The sequence below is a fragment of the Cryptotermes secundus genome, unplaced genomic scaffold (genome assembly GCF_002891405.2).
Source record: "Cryptotermes secundus unplaced genomic scaffold, Csec_1.0 scaffold215, whole genome shotgun sequence".
In the NCBI taxonomy this organism is placed as follows: Eukaryota; Metazoa; Arthropoda; class Insecta; order Blattodea; family Kalotermitidae; genus Cryptotermes; species Cryptotermes secundus.
The window spans coordinates 1,249,574-1,274,922 of record NW_019743150.1 but is presented as its reverse complement, the minus strand read 5'-3'; the positions used below and the strand labels follow the sequence as shown (position 1 = coordinate 1,274,922).

At 38.5% G+C, this 25,349-nt stretch overlaps 1 protein-coding gene across 1 annotated transcript; it reads left to right on the top strand.

Moving 5' to 3' along the window:
* Window positions 1–436: 436 nt before the first annotated feature.
* On the top strand, window positions 437–25,349 carry LOC111873804 (DNA-directed RNA polymerase II subunit RPB2). The gene is made up of 21 exons (XM_023868783.2): window positions 437–597; window positions 1,147–1,370; window positions 2,616–2,820; window positions 3,917–4,044; window positions 4,460–4,618; window positions 6,107–6,271; window positions 7,202–7,398; window positions 9,448–9,567; window positions 10,585–10,771; window positions 11,802–11,958; window positions 12,311–12,468; window positions 13,324–13,559; window positions 14,459–14,681; window positions 15,094–15,338; window positions 15,755–15,848; window positions 17,108–17,230; window positions 17,932–18,150; window positions 18,286–18,393; window positions 19,810–20,084; window positions 23,343–23,538; window positions 24,225–25,349. Exons 1-21 carry the CDS (start codon window positions 582–584, stop codon window positions 24,312–24,314), a joined length of 3,525 nt encoding a protein of 1,174 aa, XP_023724551.1. The 5' UTR covers window positions 437–581; the 3' UTR covers window positions 24,315–25,349.

Below are 25,349 nucleotides of genomic sequence, written 5' to 3'. Positions count from 1 at the left end.
AGGTCATCCAGCATCTTCTTACGTCTTCTTCCTCGTCTTCTTGTCACTTCTATCCGCCCCTCTATCTTTCCTTCGATAACTTCTTTTAGAAGGCAGTTTCTGCGTAAAACATGACCAATCCAATTAGCCTTCCGTTTGCTTATTTCGTGTAGGATATTCCTCTGCTCACTGACTCTAATTAACACTTCTTCATTTCTCACATAATCGGTCATTTACATCGATTATTAATTCTAGCTGTAGTGTGAACCAGTGATTTTTTGGGAGGGAGCAGTAAAAAACTGCTGGTGGTATAATAGCATACTTTCTTACCGACAGGGTCGGTGGTATGATAACATACCTTCTTACCGACCGAGCCCTCGGCACTGGCGGCAGGGCTGCCTCCGGGCACCGTGGCAGCAGTGATGCTTCATGACGTCACGGCGGTTATGTTGCCCAGCAATAGCATTGCAGTTGCATCCCCATCGGACAAGTTCGCGTGTTGTTCCGTTCGTTGTTTAGTCTTCGAAGTGCTGGTTGGTAGTGTGTAGTTAGGTCTCTATAGATTTGTGAGATATTTTGCTACTGAAACGTGAAGTAAAAAAATGTATGATGATGAAGGTAAAGTTGCAGTACGAATCACAGAGACGATTGATTGAATGTGGTTATATTTTAACATCAGGCAAATATGGGTGTTCTCTGTCATAACCTAACATCACCGTATATTGGTTGCATTTCTNATGAAGGTAAAGTTGCAGTACGAATCACAGAGACGATTGATTGAATATGGTTATATTTTAACATCAGGCAAATTATGGGTGTTCACTGTCATAACCTAACATCACCGTATATTGGTTGCATTTCCAACCCAAAAGGGTATGGTCTCCTGTTCAAATCACGGCCGGAATAGCGGTTATCATGACACCTCGTGCAAATTGTCTCCAGACAAATTTTGTTATAGTATCTTAAAACAGATTATTGTTATTTCTATGTCAGTTAGTCACCTGTCCCTTCATATGTCATTTGTGTTGGTGTCACAAGCTTATCCAAGAAACAAGCAAAAGTAGAAGTGTGGTTACCGTCCATAGTCTGTACAGGTCCGTTTTGTTACTGATGTTAATTGTATTTTATAAATCATGTTAATGGAATGATTGCATTTGATTATTGCAGATCAGTATGAAGAAGATGATGCTGAAGAGATTTCCTCCGAATTGTGGCAGGAAGCTTGTTGGATTGTTATCAATGCCTATTTTGATGAGAAGGGTTTGGTGCGACAGCAATTGGATTCATTTGATGAGTTCATACAGATGTCAGTACAGCGTATTGTTGAAGATTCACCACAGATTGACCTTCAGGCTGAAGCCCAACATACATCTGGAGAAATTGAAAATCCCGTATGTTTATTTTTTGTCTCCATATCTGGGTAAATTATGGGCTTGGTATGCCACTATCAGCGAGTGTAACTGTACTGTTTTATCATGCAGTTCTGGTTGAATGTTATGAATGTTATCATCAGTGTTGCACCATGTATTTGGTAGGGGATTCCACAAATAGACATAAGTTCTCTGACTCACCTCCATTAACTTTCTCTCATCACTTCTGACTTATATTTAGTGCTTACAGTACCCTGAAACAGTCAAAAGTGGTTACTCCTCAGTCATTTCTGTACTCAAGCTGTGGAAGGGAATGCTACATCTCAGCCTCTTCTTAATCTCTCCCAAGTTATTACAATTCTCTCTAAAGCTCACTTCTATATATTCCACCCTGTTCTGTTCACACAATTGCCACTAGTGATTGCCATTTTGTGGGCTGGTTGATAAAAGTCACTAGTGGATGGAAGAGAATACCCAGCAGTGGGCTTGCAGCTTAGACCAGTTTCCCACCACAGCGGCCTGGGTTTGATCCCAGTTTAGTAATGTGGGGTTTTTGATGTACAAAATATCGCTGGGACAGGTCTCTTTGAGAGCACACTGATTTTCCCTGCCATTTTTCATTCCTCTGACTGTTCCACATTTGTTAATCATCCTATCATGTCATGATATAGTGACCCAATACTGATATCATAAATAAAGAACTTAAAAAATCAGGGGGCATGGAGGTGGAAGCCCCAAATGCTTTGATCCCCACCAACCACTGGCTGTACATATGACGATTGTTTAATTAAACCCATGCACTGCCCTTCTAGCAAGTTTGTTCAGCCAGGCAGTGAAGAAAGTGCTGTAGTTCTGTAGATTCAGGTCATATGAAGATGTCAAAAGTCATGGTGGTGCAGATGTTCCAGCAGTAGCTGAGGACATTCTCTGTGGAAGGGATCAATTGACTGGCGTGTGAGTGGAATGTTTGTCTCAGTGCCCATGGGGACTGCTAATTGGCCTTGACCCTTTTGTCCAGACCAGGCAATGAATCAGTTTCATTTAAGCAATCCTGATAGTTTACAGAAGGTGGTTACCCTGTCATACAGTTTGCTGTAAAATGTCACTAAATAGCCCATGGAGCATCCATGTAATGATCAGCGTTGGTAAGTCTTAGTTTGCATTTGACAGTAAGTGATGTTAAGGTGTCGCACATCTAATAGTTGGTCTAAGTTTGTGTTGCTTATCTTTTTACAAAGTTTGTACTCAAGTGTGCTTCTTTTGCAGCCTCGCTATCTGCTGAAGTTTGAACAGATTTATCTGTCCAAGCCTACACATTGGGAAAAGGATGGTGCCCCATCACCCATGATGCCAAATGAGGCCCGTCTCCGCAACCTAACATACTCAGCTCCACTGTATGTTGATATCACAAAAACAATTGTTAAAGATGGAGAAGATCCTATTGAAACACAGCATCAAAAGACATTTATAGGTTAGTATACCTGTGAGCAGCTGGACATCATGGTCGAGTCCAGGGGAATTCCATGATAGTACCCCAGATTAGGGTACAAGCACTTCCATGTAATAATATCATTTTGTGATGGCAGTCTTAAGTGGCTGATTGGCAAGGATAGATTAATGTCTTGCTGGTCCTCAGAGTGATAAAATACACCACTCTGCTGACACTTAGAGGAGGAAAATTGCATCAGAAGTTTATATTTTTATATGTGAATGGCTAGTAGCCAGGCTAGTGTAGTCGATATAGTGACTGGCTATGGGCTGGATGACCAAGGAGTCCAGGTAGGGCCAAGAATTTTTTGTTCTCCACGTCGTCCAGATCTGCTCTGGGGTCCACCAAACCTTTTGTCCAGTGGGTACCAGGGTCTCTTTCTCCAGAGGTAAAGCTGCCAGGGCATGAAGCTAATCACTCCCCTCCAGCTAGTACCGAGCTCAAGAAAATGTGGATCTATATATCTGCTCTCCCACCCTCTTGTCCAGTGGGTACCAGGGGGTCTTTCTCCGAAGGTAAAGCTGCCAGGACATGAAGCCAATCATTCCCCTCCAGCTAGTACCAAGACCAAGAAAATGTGGATCTATATATCTGCTCCCCCATATGCCTTCATGGTGTAGTGCTTAATTAGTTAAGGACAGGGATGACTTTTCCCCCCCCCCTTGGCACTACAGCCCCAGTGGGCCTAGGCCTACCTCCATGAACTCCATTCACTTCAGTTTTTCTAAATCTTACACAGACGATGGGACTGCTTGGGCGAGTGATCACCTCATCGCAAGGCCTCTACCTGTAGATAAACACAGAAAAACGCACACAAACATCCATGCCCTGAGTGGGATTCGAACCCACGATCCCGGCTTCTGAGCGAGCGAAGACAGTGCATGCCTTAGACCGCTCAGCTAACGTGACCGGCATAGGAATGACTTTACCTTTATTTTACCTTATGTGTGAATGGCTTCATTAAAGTTGCAGTACGAAAAATGTTGTTTGTTCTTACATATTTGATGTGTAATATAAGTAATATGTATTAATAAACCAATAAATTGCTTAGAAGTATTATTTTAAATTTCTCTTTCAGGAAAGATTCCTATCATGTTAAGGTCTACATATTGTCTGCTAAATGGGCTTACAGATCGCGATCTTACGGAATTGAATGAGTGTCCACTTGATCCTGGTGGATATTTCATTATTAATGGTTCTGAGAAGGTAATATAACATTCATTATAATCAGTTATGTACCGAGCAAGTTGGCACACATGTTAATGCTTCTGACTTCTAGTTAGGAAGCGCCCGATTCACGTCTCAACAAGAAGACTGACTACCCTGACTCATGTTTCTTATGATCTTTCACAGTTCCTACGGGCAAATGCCAGGATAGTACCTGAAATTAGGTTACGACCACTTCTTTCCACATCCTTTCGTGTTAATTATTCACTGTCAGGTTGCACTGTTGATTCCAGACTTTCAGTCTGAAAATAGAGGAGTAATTTATACAATGATCAGGCTGTTGTATGAGGTGTGTGCTGTAATATTCTACCATGAAATGGTATGACTGTATTTGCATAAATAGGATGTGTTAGAACTGTACAAAGATTCTGAATTTTTATTTTGTTTTCTGCAGGTATTGATTGCCCAGGAGAAGATGGCAACTAATACAGTGTATGTGTTCAGCATGAAAGATGGAAAATTTGCTTTCAAAGCTGAGATACGCTCCTGCCTCGAGCATTCCTCACGTCCGACTTCTACTCTTTGGGTTAACATGTTGGCCAGGGGCGGCCAGGTACTGTTAATTGGCTCTGTGGACCCATGTTCTTTTCCAGAAGTTGACAGACATTCCATCAAGAAATTTACTAAGTCTTAATGGAACCAGAAGGTTCAGTTACATGTTTATAGAGCCTTCCACTTATTATTCCTATCCTGAGCCGGGTCAATTCATGCCATTTTGTTATACTTCATTTTTGTAAGATCAACTGTAATAATGTCATTCTGGTTATATTCAAATTTCCCAAATTGTTTCTTTCTTTAAGGTTTCCTGACTGAACTCTTGTATGCATTTTTAATTTCTCCCATTGATGATATCACTCTCCTTATTGTGATTGCCATAATAATACTGCGGAAAAACCAATTATGAAGTTCTTTATTATGAAATTTTCTTCAACTTCCTGTTATGTCCAAATGTTCTCAGGAAACAAAACAAGAGCTGTAATCATAGTACTGTGTATTTTAATCTTCATTCTATTTAGAAAAGAGATGGGAAGACAAAAATTGCAGACCAAATTGTAGGCAGCATTCCCTGCTCTCAGTGGGCTCTATTTTTTTGTGAATATAACGTTTTTTTGTTACTGTTATTCATGAGTAGATCAGTTACTGTCCAAAATACATATATATTTTGTCAAATGGTCTACATTTCATTGTCTGGCTTTTCTGTTTTTATATATTACTTATTTTAGATGTTATATTGTCACTTCAACATTAGCGGATAGAGGGTGTAGCATGGTCAGAGCAACGAATCCCCACGGATGTTAATTTCGGTTTTCTAGACTGGAGCTGCCATTTCCTTGAAACAGCTCCTCAATTATCCTCATGAGGCTGCTTGAACCCTGTTCCAGACCCACTGCTACTTAGAGAATTTGGTAATACCGGGAATCGAACCTGGACGTCTGGGTCTGTAGCCAGGAACTCTGACCACTAGACCACAGAGGCAGTCTAAGTTCGCCAACAAGCAGTGGTCACTCAGTCGGTATAGTTCACTTGCAGACTAAAACCATAGAGTTAGTTTTCTTGTCACTTCAAGGTCTGTCGGCTTTACACCTTAGTATTCATGGAATTCAGTTCTTGGCAGGGGCAAGAGATTTTTATCTTCTCAACCAACCAGCTCTGGGGCCCACCCAGTCTTCTGTGCATTGGGGACTGTAGGTTCTTTCCCTGGGGTAAAGGGGGGGGGAGAGTGCTGACCACTCCCCTCCACATCTAGTGCTGAGGTTGGGAATATGTATAATTATGTGGTCCAACATCTGAATGGAGATGTGACGGCCAGTTTGGCTGAGGTATACTGTTCACTGTGTCATTGTTGGATAAAGCTTAGATATGTATACATAAGCACCATACATTATTTGTACCATTCATAATAATGAAATGTTTGAATGAATATATAAGGGGTGGGCCTTCTCGGCCCTTGCACTACGACCTACAGTGGTCTATTGTGCTTCATGAAATGTTTAATCAGTTCTGTTTTCATTTTAACAGTATTTTTTTCGTATGTCTTCAGAGCATCAAGAAGTCAGCGATTGGCCAGCGTATCATAGCCATCTTACCATATATCAAGCAAGAAATTCCCATAATGATTGTGTTCAGAGCTCTTGGCTTTGTGGCTGATAGAGACATCCTGGAGCACATTATCTATGATTTTGATGATCCAGAAATGATGGAAATGGTAAGAATGCTCATACTCATAAATGATGAGAGAGGGGACCCAGTAGGTTGATCTAGCAGGAGCACTCTATACATGTATTCAGGAGTTGCTTGGTTTTGATCTTGGCCTGAACACCATTGAATGTGACACATTTCTCTACGTTTTCATTATCCTCTTAGGCGAATGCCAGAATATTATCTTGATTAAGCTACTACCACTTCCTTTCAAATACTTTCCTATTCATCAGTCATCCTACCATTCAGCATTCTATAGTTCGGATAGATTTCATTAGTGATTTTGTTGGGCTTGTTAATTACACCTTGGGTCTGAATGTCCATGGTGAAGTTGACGCAAGCAGTGTGTCCTGTCAGTAACACTGGCTGAAGAGTCTGTTGCAGACTTTCAGATAAGCTCCCTGTATTTGTGTGAGTTCCTGTATGGAGACAAGTAAGAACATCTCTGCTGTATCCCGCTGAATTGTAGAAGGCAATGGTAAGGGAACCCAGTGCCTGGTAATATAACTGGGCCACCCTGTCACTGGGGGATGTAAATAGAGAGATCTGGCCCTACATGTTGGGGGAGGTGGTAATGGATGACTCCCAAGTAGGAGACAGTAAAATGTGGTCATGAGTCCTGCTTGACTTAGAACCAAGAATGACTGTGCTGGTTACAGTTTTATTTCTTTTACATAAATTACTGTCTGTAATGAGAGATAGTTTCCATTGATTCATGACTGACTGACTGACCAACCGACCGACCACATTCAGCGTTACTGTAAAAAAAAAATTGTTGTGAAATGAAAAGCAGTGAAAACTGAATCAAATCTGGCAGAACCTTCTAAGGAAGGCTGCGGTTCAAAAAGGGCTCTTGTGCCAATGAAGATGTTTTTTGTGAGTATGAATGTAATGAGTGTCGTTTTTGTTAACAGCTCTGAAACATTTTCTGTTGTAGGTGAAGCCATCCTTGGATGAAGCATTTGTGATTCAAGAACAGAATGTGGCACTCAACTTTATCGGTGCCAGAGGTGCTCGTCCTGGTGTTACAAAGGACAAACGTATAAAATATGCTCGTGAAATCTTACAAAAGGAAATGTTGCCTCACGTGGGGGTATCAGACTTCTGTGAGACCAAGAAAGCTTATTTCTTAGGGTGAGACATTTTTATAGCTTTTCTTCATAATTTTGTGTGTTACGAAATATTAATTCTGGAATTGTTTAGCATAGAGAAATACTGATAAAATTAATAATATATTGACATTTTCTAGCTGCTTCAGTTAAGCAACTAGCCACACACTGGATGATTTGGTTTTTATTCTTCACATGGGCAGGAGTTTTTCCCCTTTGCTGGCATATGGTGACTTGTTCCAGGTTGTGGGCAGGGATTTTTTCTCTTTGCCACTGTGTCCAGATTGGCTCTGGAGCCAAATTGGTTTCCTATCCAATTTGTATGGGGAGCTGTTTCTGTGGGGGTAAAGTGATGAGATTGTGAGGCAAATAGTTCACCTCTGTTTAATGCCATGCTATATGTCTTTATGGTGTTGTCATGTATTTATGATCGTGACTAATAATAACAGGTTTGGATAGGATGATTGGATTTATTGATAACTCCTTTACAATCACTTGTAATCACAATAACTTAAGTAACTCACAATACATCATCAGCTCAATTCAGATGTGATCTGATTTCTGTCTAAGCTGGTTCAAACTACAACTGGCTTGAACTACAACTGCCTCAGTTCCGGTTTACGACTGAACTTCATTCTGATCTGAACAACCTCTGTTATAGCATATCAGTATCCAAGGAAATGTGTGTTGATCCCTAGTATCCACAGAAATACCTGTTGACTCCAAAGCAACATTTTGGTTTCCAAGAATCTATCTCTGTGGAAACATCTTTCCTTTTCATATCTCAAGAAATTTGTTCTGTACCAAGTTAATTTCCAAGTATCCATCTCCATGGAAACATGTTTGTCAGTGTGTTCTCTAGCAGTGGGTTCACATGTCACAATATGATAGTAATGTAAGAAACTTTACCCCTTTTATCATATTAGGTTCAACTTGCATTAGGAGCCCATCTGGTTTCCTGCCCCGTGGATGTAATGTAATGTAATGTAATACAATGTATGTAATGTACGTAAGGGGTGGACCATAAAAACCAGCCCGTGCACTGCGACCTTCAATGATCTATTCTGCTTCCCCTTGGATTAGTCCTCTATTAATCCTATACTTTTAATAAAGTGTAGGACCCTGCTTATGGGTGCATCATAAAAGTCACTTGGTTCCATAAAAACTGACCCAAGTGATGAAATCCTAAAGCAGTTATGGCCTCACAGTCACACAGGATGTGTGTGACTGATTCATTTTCTTGTAGGCACCTTTCACAAGATGCGTTATCTGTCAGTCCCAGCTTGAAAAGGTGCCCTTTTAGGTGGCAGTGTCCCGTAAGTAATCCTACCACCCATCTTAGTTGATCTCTGTTTAATCTCAACAGATCATTCGTTCTTCTGGCAGAGGGTCCTGCTATAAAACCCTTTGCCTGTTTGAGTCCAATTATGGATTCCCAGTATTTTTTATGATTTCTATCAGTCCAGTCCCTGATCACTTTTCTGGCAACTCCAATTGAGATGCTGCTAGCTGGTTCAGGTCTTATGAATGGCTGTTCAGATCCTGGACTTGCCAGTTGATCTGCAGTTTCATTGCCTGCAATACCCTCATGACCTGGCACCCATATCAGTTGAACTCTGTTATGTCTGGCCAGTTGTACAAGGAATTGGTGGTAGTCCCACACTAATGTTGAAGTGATTTGGTGTGAACCAAGTGCTTTAATTGCAGCTTGACTGTCTGAGAGAATATAGATGTTCCTATTTCTATAGTTCCTATCTAAATTCGTAACTGTGCATGCCTTAATGGCACACACCTCTGCCTGGAATACCTTTGTGTACTGACCAAGGCTGAAGGTATACTTCCACCTTGTTCCATCACAATACACCCCAGCTCCAGTGCCTTTATTTGTCTTGGTGCCCCATGGATACAGGCAGGGCTGTATTGTGGGGAGCAAGTATAGTAATTTGTTTTGACTTTGGAATGCAAAGCCGCACACTTTTGGCCTGAAACTACACAAAGCATCACATGGTAGCACATTTAAGCAAAATTTGAAATGTGCTGAGTAGTTAAATGAATGATCATTTTAATTAACTAGGTACATGGTACACCGGCTACTGTTGGCTGCATTGGGCCGTCGGGAGCTGGATGATCGCGATCACTACGGAAATAAACGGCTGGATCTTGCTGGTCCCTTGCTTGCTTTCCTTTTCAGAGGGTATGTATGATCTGGACATTTCTCTTGCTTGTCTGTATTACTTCCTCATATGTAGCATATATGACAAAGTCACAAATCACTCTTGAGATTTTAAGGGATTTATATTTTTCTGAATGATTGCAAAAAAGTAGTTTCTGGAATGTTGTCATGGATATATATACACAGGGATGTGCGCCTAGCGAACACCTGATTAGTTGCACCAATTGTATTCGTATTCAATATTGAGGAGTTTATCCACCATAGGTGAATGCTCAGAAAATCTGAATCTTCCAGCTCCAAAAACTGGGGCTCTTCAGGTTGTCCCCAAAATACATAATGGTAATTTTCTTGAAAATGGCTCTAATAATTTTTATTAAATTTCAGTAGTTTATGGAGACTATTATCATAAGTAAATTTTAATATGTGGTGTTTTGAAAAAAAAGCAGTGGTATCCATTTGAACAATTAATCGACAAAGGAAATGTTTACATGTTAGAGGATTAGCCAATTAATTAATCTAATTAAAAACTAATAAATTTGTCTCTATTTTAGAACAAGCTAAACTTAATGCTTATGTGTATAAGATGGTAGTGTTGTAGGGTGTCATATTTTTTTGTCTGTCCATGCATTTCATCTTTGAAACTACTTGGGAGGTTTCCCTGAAAGTTGTCGCAGGCTTGAGTCTTGATGAGGTGGATTTTTTTTCAATTTACCTAATCCTTGCAGCTGCACTGTGGCCCTGGGGTCAACTCAGCCTCTTAACAGAAATGAGTACCAGGAATCTTCCTGGGGGGTAATGGGTGGCCGGCGCTTAAGGCTGACAACCATACCGCCATCTGTGAGCCAAGTGTCTAGATAATGTGGGACCCTCAACGTCTCGCAACTCTATGGTCTTCCATGGCCTGTTACAGGGATAGCTTTACCTTTTTTTTTATTCATTTATGATACATTATCCGCATGGTAATAACTGAACATGTATTTTATATTCTTGTTGCAGAGACTTTATAGCATTTTGGCTTTAAACATATATCTTTTCCAGTTTGTTTAAAAATCTGATGAAAGAGGTTCGTATATATGCCCAGAAATTTATTGACCGTGGGAAAGATTTCAACCTGGAACTGGCCATCAAAACGAAGATTATAACCGACGGATTACGATACTCTCTGGCTACTGGTAACTGGGGAGATCAGAAGAAAGCGCATCAAGCCCGCGCCGGAGTGTCTCAGGTAAGAGAGTGTGTACAGGGAACTTGGTGAGCCTGGGGGACTCTTCATTCAGAGGGTTCTGAGTTTGATCTCCAGCCAGATCTTTGTTTAGATTTTTCTGCTCGCATAGTGTAACCTTCACTTCTACCAAAGATAAAACTTCAGGGATATGAAGAATGTGAGACTGTACCTGTGATTTGGAACCTGTGTTACACTGTACATTCCTCTGCTGACCATCACTCTTATGATCACCATATCATAGGAGGTAACATAATCTCCTCTAATCCTCCCCAGTAGAAATGGATAGTATACTACTGGTAGATGGGCAGAAAGCAGAAAGATCAACACTGAGCATAGCTGGAGGATTGGATATTAAAACAGCAAAGCAGTTATTTTTTGTGCCTTTTGTCTGGCATGTTTTATCCCCTTCATTCTTATATTTTTTATTTTCCTTCATCATTCCTTTCTTATCCTCCATTTATTTTTTATTTATTCTCCACTTGCTTCCTCTCCTTTTTTCATTATTTCTTCATTACTTTTTTCTGCCTCTCTATTTCTTCATGGGTTTTCTTAGTCTGTCTAAGCAAATGTTGGGATAGAACATGAGTATATTCCAAATCCTTACTTGCTGTCCAGTCTTGATTGTCTCGGCTCCTTTGATGTTTTACAACACCTGCAGTTGATTAAGAAACATTAAAGAGATGATGAATTGATTCCTACTTGTAATGGTAGAATTAAATATTGTTTAAGGCCCCCAGGACATTTCTTGAGGATGAATTTGTATTTAGAGGCCTTTAGTTTCACAAAGGATGAAAGAAGGTATGTAGAGGTCTTAAAGAGTTTTGACACTGTAGGTGAGTGCCATTGTGTTAGAGGAACATACTGCCCCTGTTCCACTAAAACATTGGTACCCATCTACCAGCCTACATTGTATCATAATGTAGAAGACCGTAATATGAATAGTCACCAGCCTGAAAATCTCAAAGAACAGCAATACTTGTATGGCATAAGAACATTGTATCAGTCATTCTTCGTTTGCTTAATTTTACAGGTATTAAATCGCTTGACATTTGCTTCAACATTATCTCATCTCAGGCGAGTGAACTCACCAATTGGTCGCGATGGCAAACTGGCCAAACCTCGACAATTGCACAACACACTGTGGGGCATGATCTGTCCAGCTGAGACACCAGAGGGTGCTGCTGTAGGTAAGTACAACCTTTTAGTGATCTTAATTTTGTACTGGCTGCTTAATTTGTTGTTGGTATTCCATTCACATTTACAGCTGTATAATAGTCGTTCAATATCACAAATTAAGCCAAGGAATCTGTACATCATAATTATATTGGACATTGTTCATTGTTGATCACATTAAGGACATAAGAGTGTGAACTGTGTTATCTGTGTGAAAACTGATGAAAATCAGAAAATGATCACTGGTAAGATCAATGATGAGGAGGATGGAATGGACAGTGATTGTTCAGTTTCTGTAATGAGTCTTTTTATTACAGTTCTGTAGTTCCTGTTCGTTGTCCTGTAACATTTGTCCTGTTCCAACAGGGCTGGTGAAAAACTTGGCCCTCATGGCTTACATTTCTGTTGGATCACAGCCATCACCAATCCTCGAGTTCTTGGAGGAATGGAGTATGGAAAACTTGGAAGAAATAGCGCCTTCAGCAATTGCTGATGCCACTAAAATCTTCGTTAATGGCTGCTGGGTTTGTTTATAATTTAATAATGTAACTGTAATAACATCACTGGCAGAAATGTTTCTTCTGATAATATGTTTATGTGTCTTGTACTATTTATTCTTTTTCCTTTCGTGTTATAGGCAGTCAAACCTGTTCTGATTTCATATATTCATTCTACCTTTTCCAAGGTCTTCTTCAGTCATTGCAACCTTTTGATTTACTTCTATTACACAAAGTTCACTGATTCCTTATAGCCCTCTTCCATTCTGAAAGATATGTGCACTCATTTTGGAAAACAAGTGAATGAACTTTTATTATGGTATATCTTCCTTTATGTTAATGCATTAGACAGCTTAATATCTGTAATGTCTTCAGCATCTTTCTTCTTACATCTTCTTAATTTTTATCTTATTCTTTCCCCTGTAGTTTTAAAATTCTGTATGATCCTTAGCCCTCGTTTTCTATATACATGGTGTTCTCATTATTACATTAACATTAAATGAAATGTATTTAAGACTGTCATCTTCTGGGGCGTGACAACATGTAGTCTGCTAGAATTTCTTCAGCTTTTCTTGCTTTCTGCTTCTTGCTGGTTACTTGCTTGTCTTACTCTTCAGCTGTGAAGATGGAGACAGAATGTTTCTCTAAACCATCCTTGACCTTCTCCTAGACCATGCAGCATCATGTCCTAAAAGATAATACTGTTCGTAGTTATTGCTCTGACAAGCTCAAATTCGGACCTAAACTTATGGTTCTCCTATAGTAATCTTCTGAGGACTAATCAGTCCATGTCATTGTAAGCAATGTTTTGTTCTGTGTTATTATTCTGTGGAGTCAGTACTGGAGTCCCAGTATCCAAAATCTGATGACAAAACTTTTCAGGTTGGTATCCATCGTGACCCAGAACAGTTGATGGCAACTTTGCGTAAATTACGAAGACAGATGGACATCATTGTAAGTGAAGTGTCCATGATCCGAGACATTCGTGATCGTGAAATTAGAATTTATACAGATGCAGGGCGCATATGCAGGCCTCTGCTAATTGTGGAAGGAGGAAACTTACTCCTGAAGAAGAAACATATCGATATGTTGAAGGAGAGAGAGTACAACAATTATGGGTGAGTACATATTTGTGCAAATGTTGCTGTTCTCCTTCAGCCCCATCAGGAAGGAAGAGATCTTTTTCTCACCACACGGACATTTGTTGCACGTATGACCACCACCAATCTGTTATTCCATGTGGGGGCCCATAACTGTTCATCATTTTTTTCTTAGAATGGCCATAACCATAGTGGGTGCCACTCCTGAGCCCACCACACCTGCACACATGTATGTGTGGCTGGAATTGCCCATGACCACAGTGTCATAGCTCCATGAATATATTATTATAACCAAATCTCCCTATAAAGTAGGAAATTAGCAGCTGTAAATTTGTTATCTATGTTTAGAGGTACAGATATCCTCAACATATACAATAGTCACATTCCCAAGAGTGATTTAAGTAACTCCAACTTTTTGCTCCTTTTTGTTATTCCTATGGTTTTGCTGCCATTAATTTTCATTGAAACATATGAAATTCATTTACCTTTAGTACCATTCATTTTAACCATTTGTGGCTTTCTCCCCTCAAATAATTTAATTATTTTATAGTTACCACTAAAAGAATTCAACCAAGCAAGTTGGTTGAAGTGGTAATGCTTGTGACTTGCATTTTTGAGGTGACTGGTTCAAATCTTGGCCAGGACACTGTCTGGATGAGTATTCTGTTGTGACCTTGTTCCCCCCAGGCAAATTCCAGGAACATACCTTAATTTAGACCATGACTGCTTCCTTAAGCAGCTTTTCAAATTCATGATTCACTAGCATTCAGTCATTTGATGCTAGTTAGTTTGAGTTATTAACAGCATCATTAAATAAACTATGCACGAATTGAACTTATTCATATGAGATTGCATATACCCAGAATGTGCACAGAAGTTACGTACATCCATACATCAGTTATTTAATTTCTTTGCAGGTGGCAAGTATTGGTTGCCAGTGGGGTAGTGGAATATATAGACACACTAGAAGAGGAAACTGTGATGATTGCGATGTCGCCAGATGACCTGAGGCAAGACAAGGAATATGCATATTGTACGACATACACACACTGTGAAATTCACCCAGCTATGATCTTGGGAGTGTGTGCCTCCATCATTCCTTTCCCAGATCACAATCAGAGCCCCAGGAACACTTATCAGGTACAACATTACTAAGAGATCAGATATATGACTAATTTTTTTTTTTAGTTTGTATGCAATAGTCACATTGGCAAACATTTAATGTGTACCAGCTAACTCGTCAAAAGTTACACATTGACAGTGCACTGTACGTTTCAGTAATTTTGCTACAACTGAGTATGGGGTTACCATGAAACATGTTCCAGGAAGACAACACTGGATACAAGCATATTCACACTGACTTGCACTTTCATGTTCAGAAGAGCCATTTGTAGCCGATGCTGAGATGGAGTTAATACTTCATTTTGATCTCCTTGGTTCAATATTAGGACAGCAAGAACAGCATATCGCTCATGTGGATTTCTGCCATCTGCCTATTCTCATCAGCATTTTGTATATGTAGATAGAAATCTTAAGACTATCACTGTTGCAGAGTGCTATGGGGAAACAAGCCATGGGTGTATATATCACCAATTTCCATGTGAGAATGGACACATTGGCCCATGTACTGTATTACCCACACAAACCATTGGTTACTACAAGATCCATGGAGTACCTGCGTTTCCGAGAGCTTCCAGCTGGCATCAACTCCATTGTGGCCATTCTGTGCTACACAGGGTACAATCAAGAAGACAGTGTCATCATGAACGCTTCAGCTGTTGAAAGAGGTTTCTTCAGGTATGGCTCCGTTCTCTAATAATCTTGCAACTAGAAAATTTGAAGTTATGTAATTTGGTATTTAGTAAAAGGATAGTTTTACCATTTGTCAAGAATTATCATGATTGTATATTACACTTAATATTATTGGGTTTTGGACTTCGTCTTTTATTCCAAACAGAATGCAGAATTATGGAAAATGGATCTCATTTTTATCTTCAGATGAGAAGTTCAGGAAGTCTAGTGACATAGAGTTCTGCTATTTCTAGCAAACTGAATTCAGTGCTTGCCCCACCTGTACACTAAGAGGGTGGAAATTGATCCAGTTTCTGAACATTCTGTTCTGCGTGGATTACTGGGAAGGCAGGCAGCAACCATAGTGCCATCACATCTCAGAAGGTTTGTATTGCTGCATCTAACTTCTTTTGTTTTTTCAGATCCGTTTTCTTCCGTGCATATAAGGATGCAGAATCAAAGCGGATTGGTGACCAAGAGGAACAGTTTGAGAAACCTACTAGGAACACGTGCCAGGTCTGTAATATTTTAAATTTAAAATAATTTATGCAATTATTGGTGTTTTTGAGCGTGGCAATGAACGTCTATGTCCCTGGGAACTTTTTCAGAAGCTGAGTAAACTGTTCACTTTTTAAGATGAATATATACCATGGAGTTGGTAGTTTTAGGTGTTGTGCTTTTCACCTGATACAGTCTCTGATATTTTGTCTCACAACATTCTGCTTTGTTTTGGTGTGAAATTTCATGTACTCCTTGTTCTCTGAGTCAAACTTCATGAGCACCTGTTTAGTGGCAATCTAAATTTTTATCTCAAACTGTGTTATTAGGTACTGTTAGCTGGACAAGGTGTGGAGATTTTTTTTTTATTTTAAGAAAATTTATTTATTGTGTACAGAAAAAATTATACAAAAGAAAGTTTTGAAGACTTTTTTACCCTCTTTCATCCTGTGTTTGACAATATGTGAAGTATATATCACACATAATTCTTAGGAGGCTTCAGATATTACCTGTGGGTACACGTAACCATTATTCAGAACTGCTGATGTAATTTTGTTACCCAGCTGACCAACCCACTAAATCTGTTGTGCTGGATATTTCTTTGAAAGATCATAGTTATTCATCTGGTTAGAACACTCCCTCATATGGAATTCAGAAGCTCATCATATCCATAAGAACTGACCAACAGACCACAATTTCAGCAGACTTGAATGGCTTCAGGTCTTTACAGCCTATCTCTGTAAGATTTGAAGCTTCCATGGCAGAGCTAAAATCTTCTCGGGAGATCAGCCATGTCAGTGTTGAGTTAGAAACCAACATTTCAGAGATCTCTGTCTCCATCATCAGGGTCGACATTGACATTGACCCTGATGATGGAAACTGAGATCTCTGAAACATTGGTTCTTAACTCAACATTGACGTGGCTGTTCACCCAAGAAGATTTTAGCTCCAATTTAATATTATGATCTGCTGAAATGGTTGTGTAGCAGTAATGATGTAGACCTATATTTTGAAGGTGCTTGATCCAAATGTTAGCTGATTTTTTTTCCTAATCCTCTAGGTAAATGCTTGAGTGGTATCTCAATTAGGCCATTACCTCATCTTTCCAAATCCTTTCTAGTTCAACATTCATCATTCATCCTACTATTCAGTGATATGTAGCGTCATAAAATTTATTTACCCCCCCCCCCAAATATTATCATTCCATCAATTATATTATATTTTATTTATATGTTGAATGTTTCTGTAACGTTAAAGGATATTTTATTTAATTTCAGGGCATGAGAAATGCTCTGTATGATAAGTTGGATGATGACGGAATAATCGCACCAGGTATAAGGGTTTCAGGGGATGATGTTGTCATTGGCAAGACCATCACTCTTCCAGATGCTGAAGATGAGGTATGAACTTCTTTCTCTCATAATATTCTTATGGCTTGATTTGGAATAAAGGGAGACTGGTTATGAATGGATTGAAAATTTGGAATGGTACATGACATCATGTCTGTTAGGATGGATTTTGCAATAGGACTGCCTCTTTCCGATCACAAGTCAGAGGATCTGTTTATTGAACAATTATATGAAACAGAAGCATAAATATCTGTTCTTGGCCCAGGATATGGTTGCTTTCCTTGTCTATCAGTATATTTCAGTTAAAACTTTAATGAAAGAATTAAAAGGTAACGCTGTCACATGTTATGTTGGAAATAGATGCTAGTAACTTTCTTATGATGGTGCACCCACAGAGGTGTTTTAGACACAGTATAAGAATGAATTATGGGCAGTTATTTAATAGTCATATGCAAAAGCGAAAGTTGAATCACATTTTCTTTAAAGAAAATATTTCAGCTATAACACATCTGTCAGTAAAGTGACAGACTATGAGCTGGATGTCCAGAGTTTGATTCCTGATAGCGGTGTGATTCATACTGTCTAGCATGACTCTGACCCAATATTTCACATAGCCAGTAGTACTCAGGGCTCTTTTCTCGGTAGTAATGGTAACCAAGATAAGAAGCTGAGTACTCATCCTACTGATGTGGTTGAGAAAATATAGTGCTTTCTATCTGAATCCATGATATTCATATTCGTGAAATTTTCAGTTGGAAGGTACAACAAAACGATTTACGAAACGAGACGCCAGCACATTCCTCCGTAACAGTGAAACAGGAATTGTGGACCAGGTGATGCTGACACTTAACTCTGAGGGCTACAAGTTCTGCAAGATTCGTGTTCGGTCAGTTCGAATCCCTCAGATTGGAGATAAATTTGCCTCCCGGCATGGTCAGAAGGGTACCTGTGGTATCCAGTACAGACAAGAGGTTTGTAACATACTGACCAGATTGGTATAGTGTTAATGGTCTAGACCTATATATGGAAGGTATAGTGGGTTCAGTCACAAGCGAGGCTACTGGCTATGATGATGAAGTTTTAATAAAACATTTGTTGTGTTCCAGGATATGCCATTTACATGTGAAGGTTTAACTCCAGACATAATCATTAATCCTCATGCCATTCCTTCTCGTATGACCATTGGTCACTTGATTGAATGTCTGCAAGGGAAGGTAAGTCCGTGTGAATTTGACTTCAGATATAGCTCCATTAGGTCACTTAAGTGTTTGAAACAAAAGGTATGGTTCATAATCATTCATTTCATGCCCATTTTTTGAATGATGAACTGTTTTTGAAAAAGATCAATTGCTTTTAATTTGAACTTCATGTAAAGTAGGATGTATATTAGGTTAACATGAATAGAAACGAAATTTTCCAAGAAAATTCTATTGGAGATTCACAGTACCAGATTTTATCAATATCTGTTTAGAAATTTCAAAAACGAAACGGTCAACTAAACAGATGAAACTTTCCCATTATGCATTAATGCAATTCCTTTGATGCAAAGAACACATTATTGTGCCACATTTGATTGCTTTGTTCTTAACTGTTTGTGCATCTGGTGCTGACTAAATTGGCTAGGGATACTTGTGTTAAAACCAGCACAGCTGAACAGATGGGGTTGAGTGTGACATAACAATGTTTAGAGGAAAGAATGGACTTTTGCATGGTATATTGTTGTTATCTGAAGTCATTTGAGGAACATACTGCAGGTTTTTCTGTGCAGTTGCTTTTACCACAAGGATCCTTAGCATGTCTAGTAGGTAGTTGTATGATGGGACTTAGCAGTTGAAGGGTTGCTCAACATTGTTTTTAGTTCAGACTGTGGTATTCTGGGTTGTGACACTGTGCAGTCCTATATGTGGATGCCAACGTTTTGGAGACACTTCCTGCCACTATCTTCAAAGTTGAAGTGTCCCTCATTTTTCCTCTGTAACAACAGGACATTAAGCGTCCCACCAAGGAAAGACCATGAAGATGGAGACAGTGTGTTCTTTCCCGGAGACCACAGTCAGAATATCACAACTGTGAAACCCTCAAAAGTTGTATCATTTTAGTGCGACAGTTAAATACAGTTTGTATCCTTTATATAAAGGTAAAGTTGTCCCTGTGCATAACTTATTAAGCACTAAGCATTGAAGACATATGGGGGAGTGGTTGTATAAATCCACCTCTTGATCTCGGCACTAGATGGAGGTGAGCGGACAGCTTCATGCCCCTGCCATTTTACCCCCAGGGAAAGAGCCCTTGGTATCCATTGGATAGGAGGCTGGGCGGGCCCCAGAACCAGTCTGGACAATGTGGAGAGGAGAAAATATTTGCCCCTACAAGTATTTGAACTCCTACCCCTTGATCGTTCATCCTGTAGCCAGTTGGTATGCTGACTGTGCTATCCTGGTGACCATTCTTTGTATAATGTTTTCATAATTTTAAGACTCTTCCCTTTGATCTCTTCTCTCTTACTTAATTATGATGAAACCAGTTGTCGTCAGTTAGGTTTTACTTATCATTGGCTTACATAATTTCTAATGGATCCCCTCAAAGAAGTGTCATTTGAGCCCATAATTCTGTGTTTTGATACCTGTCAGGTGTCTTCAAACAAAGGAGAAATTGGTGATGCAACACCTTTCAATGACGCTGTGAACGTGCAGAAGATCTCAACACTTCTTCAGGAGTATGGGTATCAGTTGCGTGGCAATGAAGTGATGTATAATGGGCACACAGGCCGCAAGATAAATGCCCAGATTTTCTTAGGGCCAACATACTATCAAAGACTGAAACACATGGTGGATGACAAGATCCATAGTCGAGCAAGAGGGCCTGTACAGATATTGGTGCGACAACCGATGGAAGGAAGGGCAAGGTGAGGAATACTGATGCTGCCCCATCTGTCACATCTTCTGTTCTCTCTGCATACATACAGTACAATTCTAGCTGTAGCTGCTGGATACTTTGTAGTAAATAATGTTCTCCCTCCGAAAAGATCATAACCCATAGACTGATTCACATCACTGAACAGTCTCAAGATTGAAGTGTAGATATACATCCCTGGAACATTTAGTACTATTTACTCATACATATAAATGCTTTACAAAATTACAAGTGAGTTATCATTAGTACTGAAATATAACCTGTCTTTTGTAGTCTTCTCTTGGTTTTTAAACAGGCTGTCTTTGCTAATAACTGAAAATATTTGAGTATAACATGGATGAAGTTGGTTAGCTGTTCAGGATATTATGTAATAAGGAATTTTAAATTTTATTGAGATCATGTAATATTATTAGGATAGTGAACTCTGAGAGTCACTCATATGTCTTAATACTTACTTAAGAATTTTTTATTCGTGTTTAACTAAAAAAAAATATTACTTCCAAACTTAAATGCAACTCGTGGATACGAATTTCTTGTGAAAAAAGAGGAAGTTATATCTTAAATATAGACAAGATGATGATCCACATTTTAAACTGTATTATAAGAAATACTGTAAAGTACTTACTAAAGTTATTAAAGAGGCTAAGAAAGTACACTATGATAATAAAATTTCAAAATCTTAAAATAAAATAAAAACTACATGGTCAATTATTAAAAAAGAGACTGGATCTAAAACTCAGAAGGATGAACCCCAATCACTGAAAGTCAATAATATTATGATACAGAATAAAAGTGCATTGCAAATATATTTAACGAATATTTTATCTCAGTAGCTCAGACAATCATAGATGATTTAAGCAATAACAGAACTCCAACCGACATCAATCCATTATATTATCTGGGCAGTAAATACACGTCTACTTTTAAATCTATCAAATGGCATTATGTCTCAACTACTGAGATTAGAAAGATAATCAAATCTTTGAAGACCAAGTCTTCACATGGTTATGATGAAATTTCCACTAGAATTTTAAAAGCAAGTATGCCATATATAACTTCGCCACTAACTTACATTTGTAACCAATCCCTTGCCCAGGGAACATTTCCAGACAGAATGAAATTTGCTGTCGTTAAGCCAATTTTCAAAAGCGGTAATAAATATGAACCAGCCAACTATAGGCCTATTTCATTATTGTCAGCCTTTTCTAAGGTTTTTGAAAGGGTTATATATAATAAATTGTATGAATTGTATGGTTTTAGACCTAATTCATCTACAGAAAAAGCATCTTTCAAATTAGTAGAGGAAATGCTAAAAGCAATGAATAGTAGACAGTTTGTTGGAGGAATATTTTGTGGCTTACACAAAGCCTCTGATTATGTCAATCATGATATACTTATCAAAAAATTGGAGTTTTATGGAATAACTGGCAAGTTTGGTGCCTTAATTAAATCTTACCTGAATGGAAGATATCAAAGAGTAACCCTTGGCCCTAACAGTTCTATTAATAGCTCGTCTAGTTGGGCCGAAGTAAAATGTTGTGTACCCCAAGGTTAAATTCTTGGCCCATGTATTCTCCTCTTGTATATAAATGATATAACTAGGGTTTCAATTAATGGAACAAACATATTCTTATATGCAGACGATACAAGTGTAATAGTGACTAATCCAGAATACGCTGACTACAAATCAACCATGACCAGAGTATTTTGCAATATTAATACATGGTTCAGAACCACTCTGTTAAAATTAAATATTCATAAAACCCACACTCTCCAGTTCACTTTAATGAACTATGGGGATCATAATATGCATAATAATATTGATCAAAATTTACTGACTAACTTAGAGTGTATCAAATTTTTAGGCCTAAATATTGATAATAGGCTGTGTTGGAAGAATCACATTGATTACCTTGTTACTAAATTGAGTTTGTCTTGCTTTATTATGAGAACAGTTAAGCCTATGATATCATTAAATAGCTTAAGAATGATTTAGTTTGCTTATATACATTCTGTGATGACATATGGAATTATCTTCTGGGGCAATTCTTCATACATGACAAACCTTTTTATGATCCAAAAGAAAATTATAAGGATTATGATGGGATTAAAGAAGAGAGATTCATGTAGAGACTTTCCAGGAAATGAAAATTTTGCCTTTGTGTTCTCAATACATATATTCCTTGATGCAACACACTATAAATAATATACATTTGTTTACAAGAAATACGGAAGTACATAATATTGGTACCAGACAGAATGTTAACCTATTTCCGAGTACTTCTCTTACTAAAGTTCAAAAAAGTGCATATTATTCAGGTATAAAAATCTACAATCATCTGCCTAAAGAGCTCAAACAATTATCTAATAACCAGAAATCCTTTGAACGTTCCCTGAAAAGATTTTTACATGCTAACTCTTTTTATGCATTAAAAGAGTATTTTAATTACAAATGTACATAAATTTGAATATTTTAATGCCATATTTTAATATAGTTGGTATGGGAGATGTGAGGGGTTGTATTGGTTCAGGTTATATTGTGGTTACTTGTGAATTACTCGTATGTCTGTTAATCAGGATATTATCTTTTTGCCTCTTATTGTTGTATGTGTTAGGTAGTTAATGTGGGTGATCTTCGTTGTGTGGCTTGAGTGACTTTGTGTATGTGTTTGGTGACTATTTCCACATCCTGGGTCTGTTGCCTGTATGGATGTTTATGGAAGGTGGAGGATATGTATGTATGTATGAACAAGATAAGGAGGTAAGTAGTGTAGACAGCATTTTATTGTGGAAACCTTTGGAAAAATGGCAGATGAATGGAATTGGCTCAGGATCATGTCAGTGAGAAGGATAGGAGGGGCTGGAAAAGCGTCATGCTTCAAGGAAACAAGAATGAAAATGGAATATTGGTTAAGGAACCTTATGTGAAGGTGTTTAGGAAACCTGGGTATATATATGAGAGGATAATATTAAAACAGATCTTGGAGGAATAAATTGTGAAGATATGAACTGGATTGAATTGACAAGATATTAATGAGAACCTTGTTTAAACAAGGGATTTTGGACCAGCCAAATGACTATCAGTTGCTCAGTCCCCACCAAGTAGTTTATTTAATGATGCTGTCAGTTACTTAAGCTCTGTAGTGTTGAAACTGCTGTGTGGCATTATTGTACCATGGAATTATAGAGTGAACAGATATTATGGTTTTAACGTGTGTTTTAATGTCAATATATTTTCTTTCCCCCAAAGGGATGGTGGTTTGCGTTTTGGCGAGATGGAACGAGACTGCCAGATCGCGCATGGTGCTGCACAATTCTTACGAGAGAGATTGTTTGAGGTATCTGACCCTTACAGAATCCATGTCTGCAACTTCTGTGGCCTGATAGCTATAGCTAACCTCCGCAATAACACATTTGAGTGTAAGGGCTGTAAGAACAAGACTCAGGTAAGGTCTAGTAACATGTAACAACTGTGAATGTCAATTTGGAACAAAAGTCCAATATTTCAGAGATGTGCCTGTATCTATCAAGGAATGATGTTAGTCCATAATGATGGAAACAGAGAAGGTCTTTGAAACATTTGATTTCTGTTCTGGACATGACTTTTTGCTCAAGAAAGTTTTGTTACTTTTTGTCACCATATAGTTCTCGACTAATGTTTTTCCAGAAATCTTTTCAAAGTTCATACTCAGATTAAAGTTACATAGTTAAACTTCATTAACATAAAATTTAAGAATTTAATTTGTAGATATGTAGAAGGTATATGCCTTTTGATCTGATGTTGTTAGTTCAACACATGAGTATGGTTGTAATGCTTATCATTAATGCTTGTGTGAGACATAAGCAGAATACAAGCAGTATAGATGAAGTTTCTACAGAGTATTAAAAGATGAACAGGAAGGAAGAAGATTGCTGTCTTCTGGGATGTGACCTCCCTTGTGAGGAACACGCTGCTTTCATGTCAGGGTCGTAGAGTTACTCACATCTGTGAACTTGATGTCTCATATATTAGAATTGTATTTGCATTATTTTAGATTCTGCAATGAAGCCATCTACTTTTAACATTAGTATAGGGCTATTTCAGTGTTCTGTATACTAATATGTTGTACTGACTATCTTTTTTTCTTTTTAGATCTCCCAAGTGAGGTTACCATATGCTGCAAAATTGCTGTTCCAGGAATTAATGGCAATGAACATTGCTCCTCGATTGATGGTCGTTTAATAAAGCAAGTCTGATCTTTTGTCTGTCATACCCAGCCCTTCTTAAATGTGAGATGTGAAAATGTGTTATCGTAGTTATTTGACTTCCTTCATTAGAGCAGGACTTTCTGCAGAAGGATTTTGTTAGTGACATATTTATCTGAACATAAGATGATCTGTTTTTAAGATTGCAATCATCTGGGTTATGAACCCACATAGTTTCATAGGTGGTTACTAGAGTTTGAGAGGATCCTACTCTCTCCATCCTCGAGGTATCCTGAAGATGGGGGCAGTTGATAACCACTTACAGAACTTCATGGCGTCAGAGCTTGATCTTATGTAGATAATTATTCTTTTGAAGATTCTTAATTTGCAGAAAAAAGAAGAAAATTACATAATTTTTCATGAAACTTATGACAACTGATGATGTAGAGACTGCTGTTGGCAGATCCGCATACCAGCAGTACCATACTACCGGCAAGCAGCCAGTGCAGTGCTCTGTTGGCACACTGTGTTCCCAGAATCTCACAAAGGATCAGTACACTTCGGCTGTATGGAGAGGTTAATGATGACAGTTTCAATTGAACCTGTGCCATTTTCAGTGCTAATATACTGCAGTAAACTCTAGATCAAGACTTTTGGTGTAATCACCAGTAGAGCCAACTCCTGCAACATCATGTGTATCAGATATACTTCGGCAGGGAACACTGTCCAACATGGCATTTGTATCACCAATCAATAATTGTCAACAGAATTTGAGAATTATAAGAAGAAAACAGTAAGTATATGGGGCTAACACCTCCGGAATGCTGTAACAGAGCAGCAGAATTCCCATATAAAAATATGACTGATGTAATTTTGCTCATATATGTTGGTAGAGTTATATAAAAAGGTGATTCTGTGTGAGATAATCTACATTTAATGAAGCATGTGCACTACTAAGATATATTCAGCCATGAGAACTCTGGTTGTTTATCAGTAAACTTTATTTGCACAATGTAATACCATAATTATGAATTATGAATTAAGAAGAAATAAAGTATATGCTTTTAGCCCA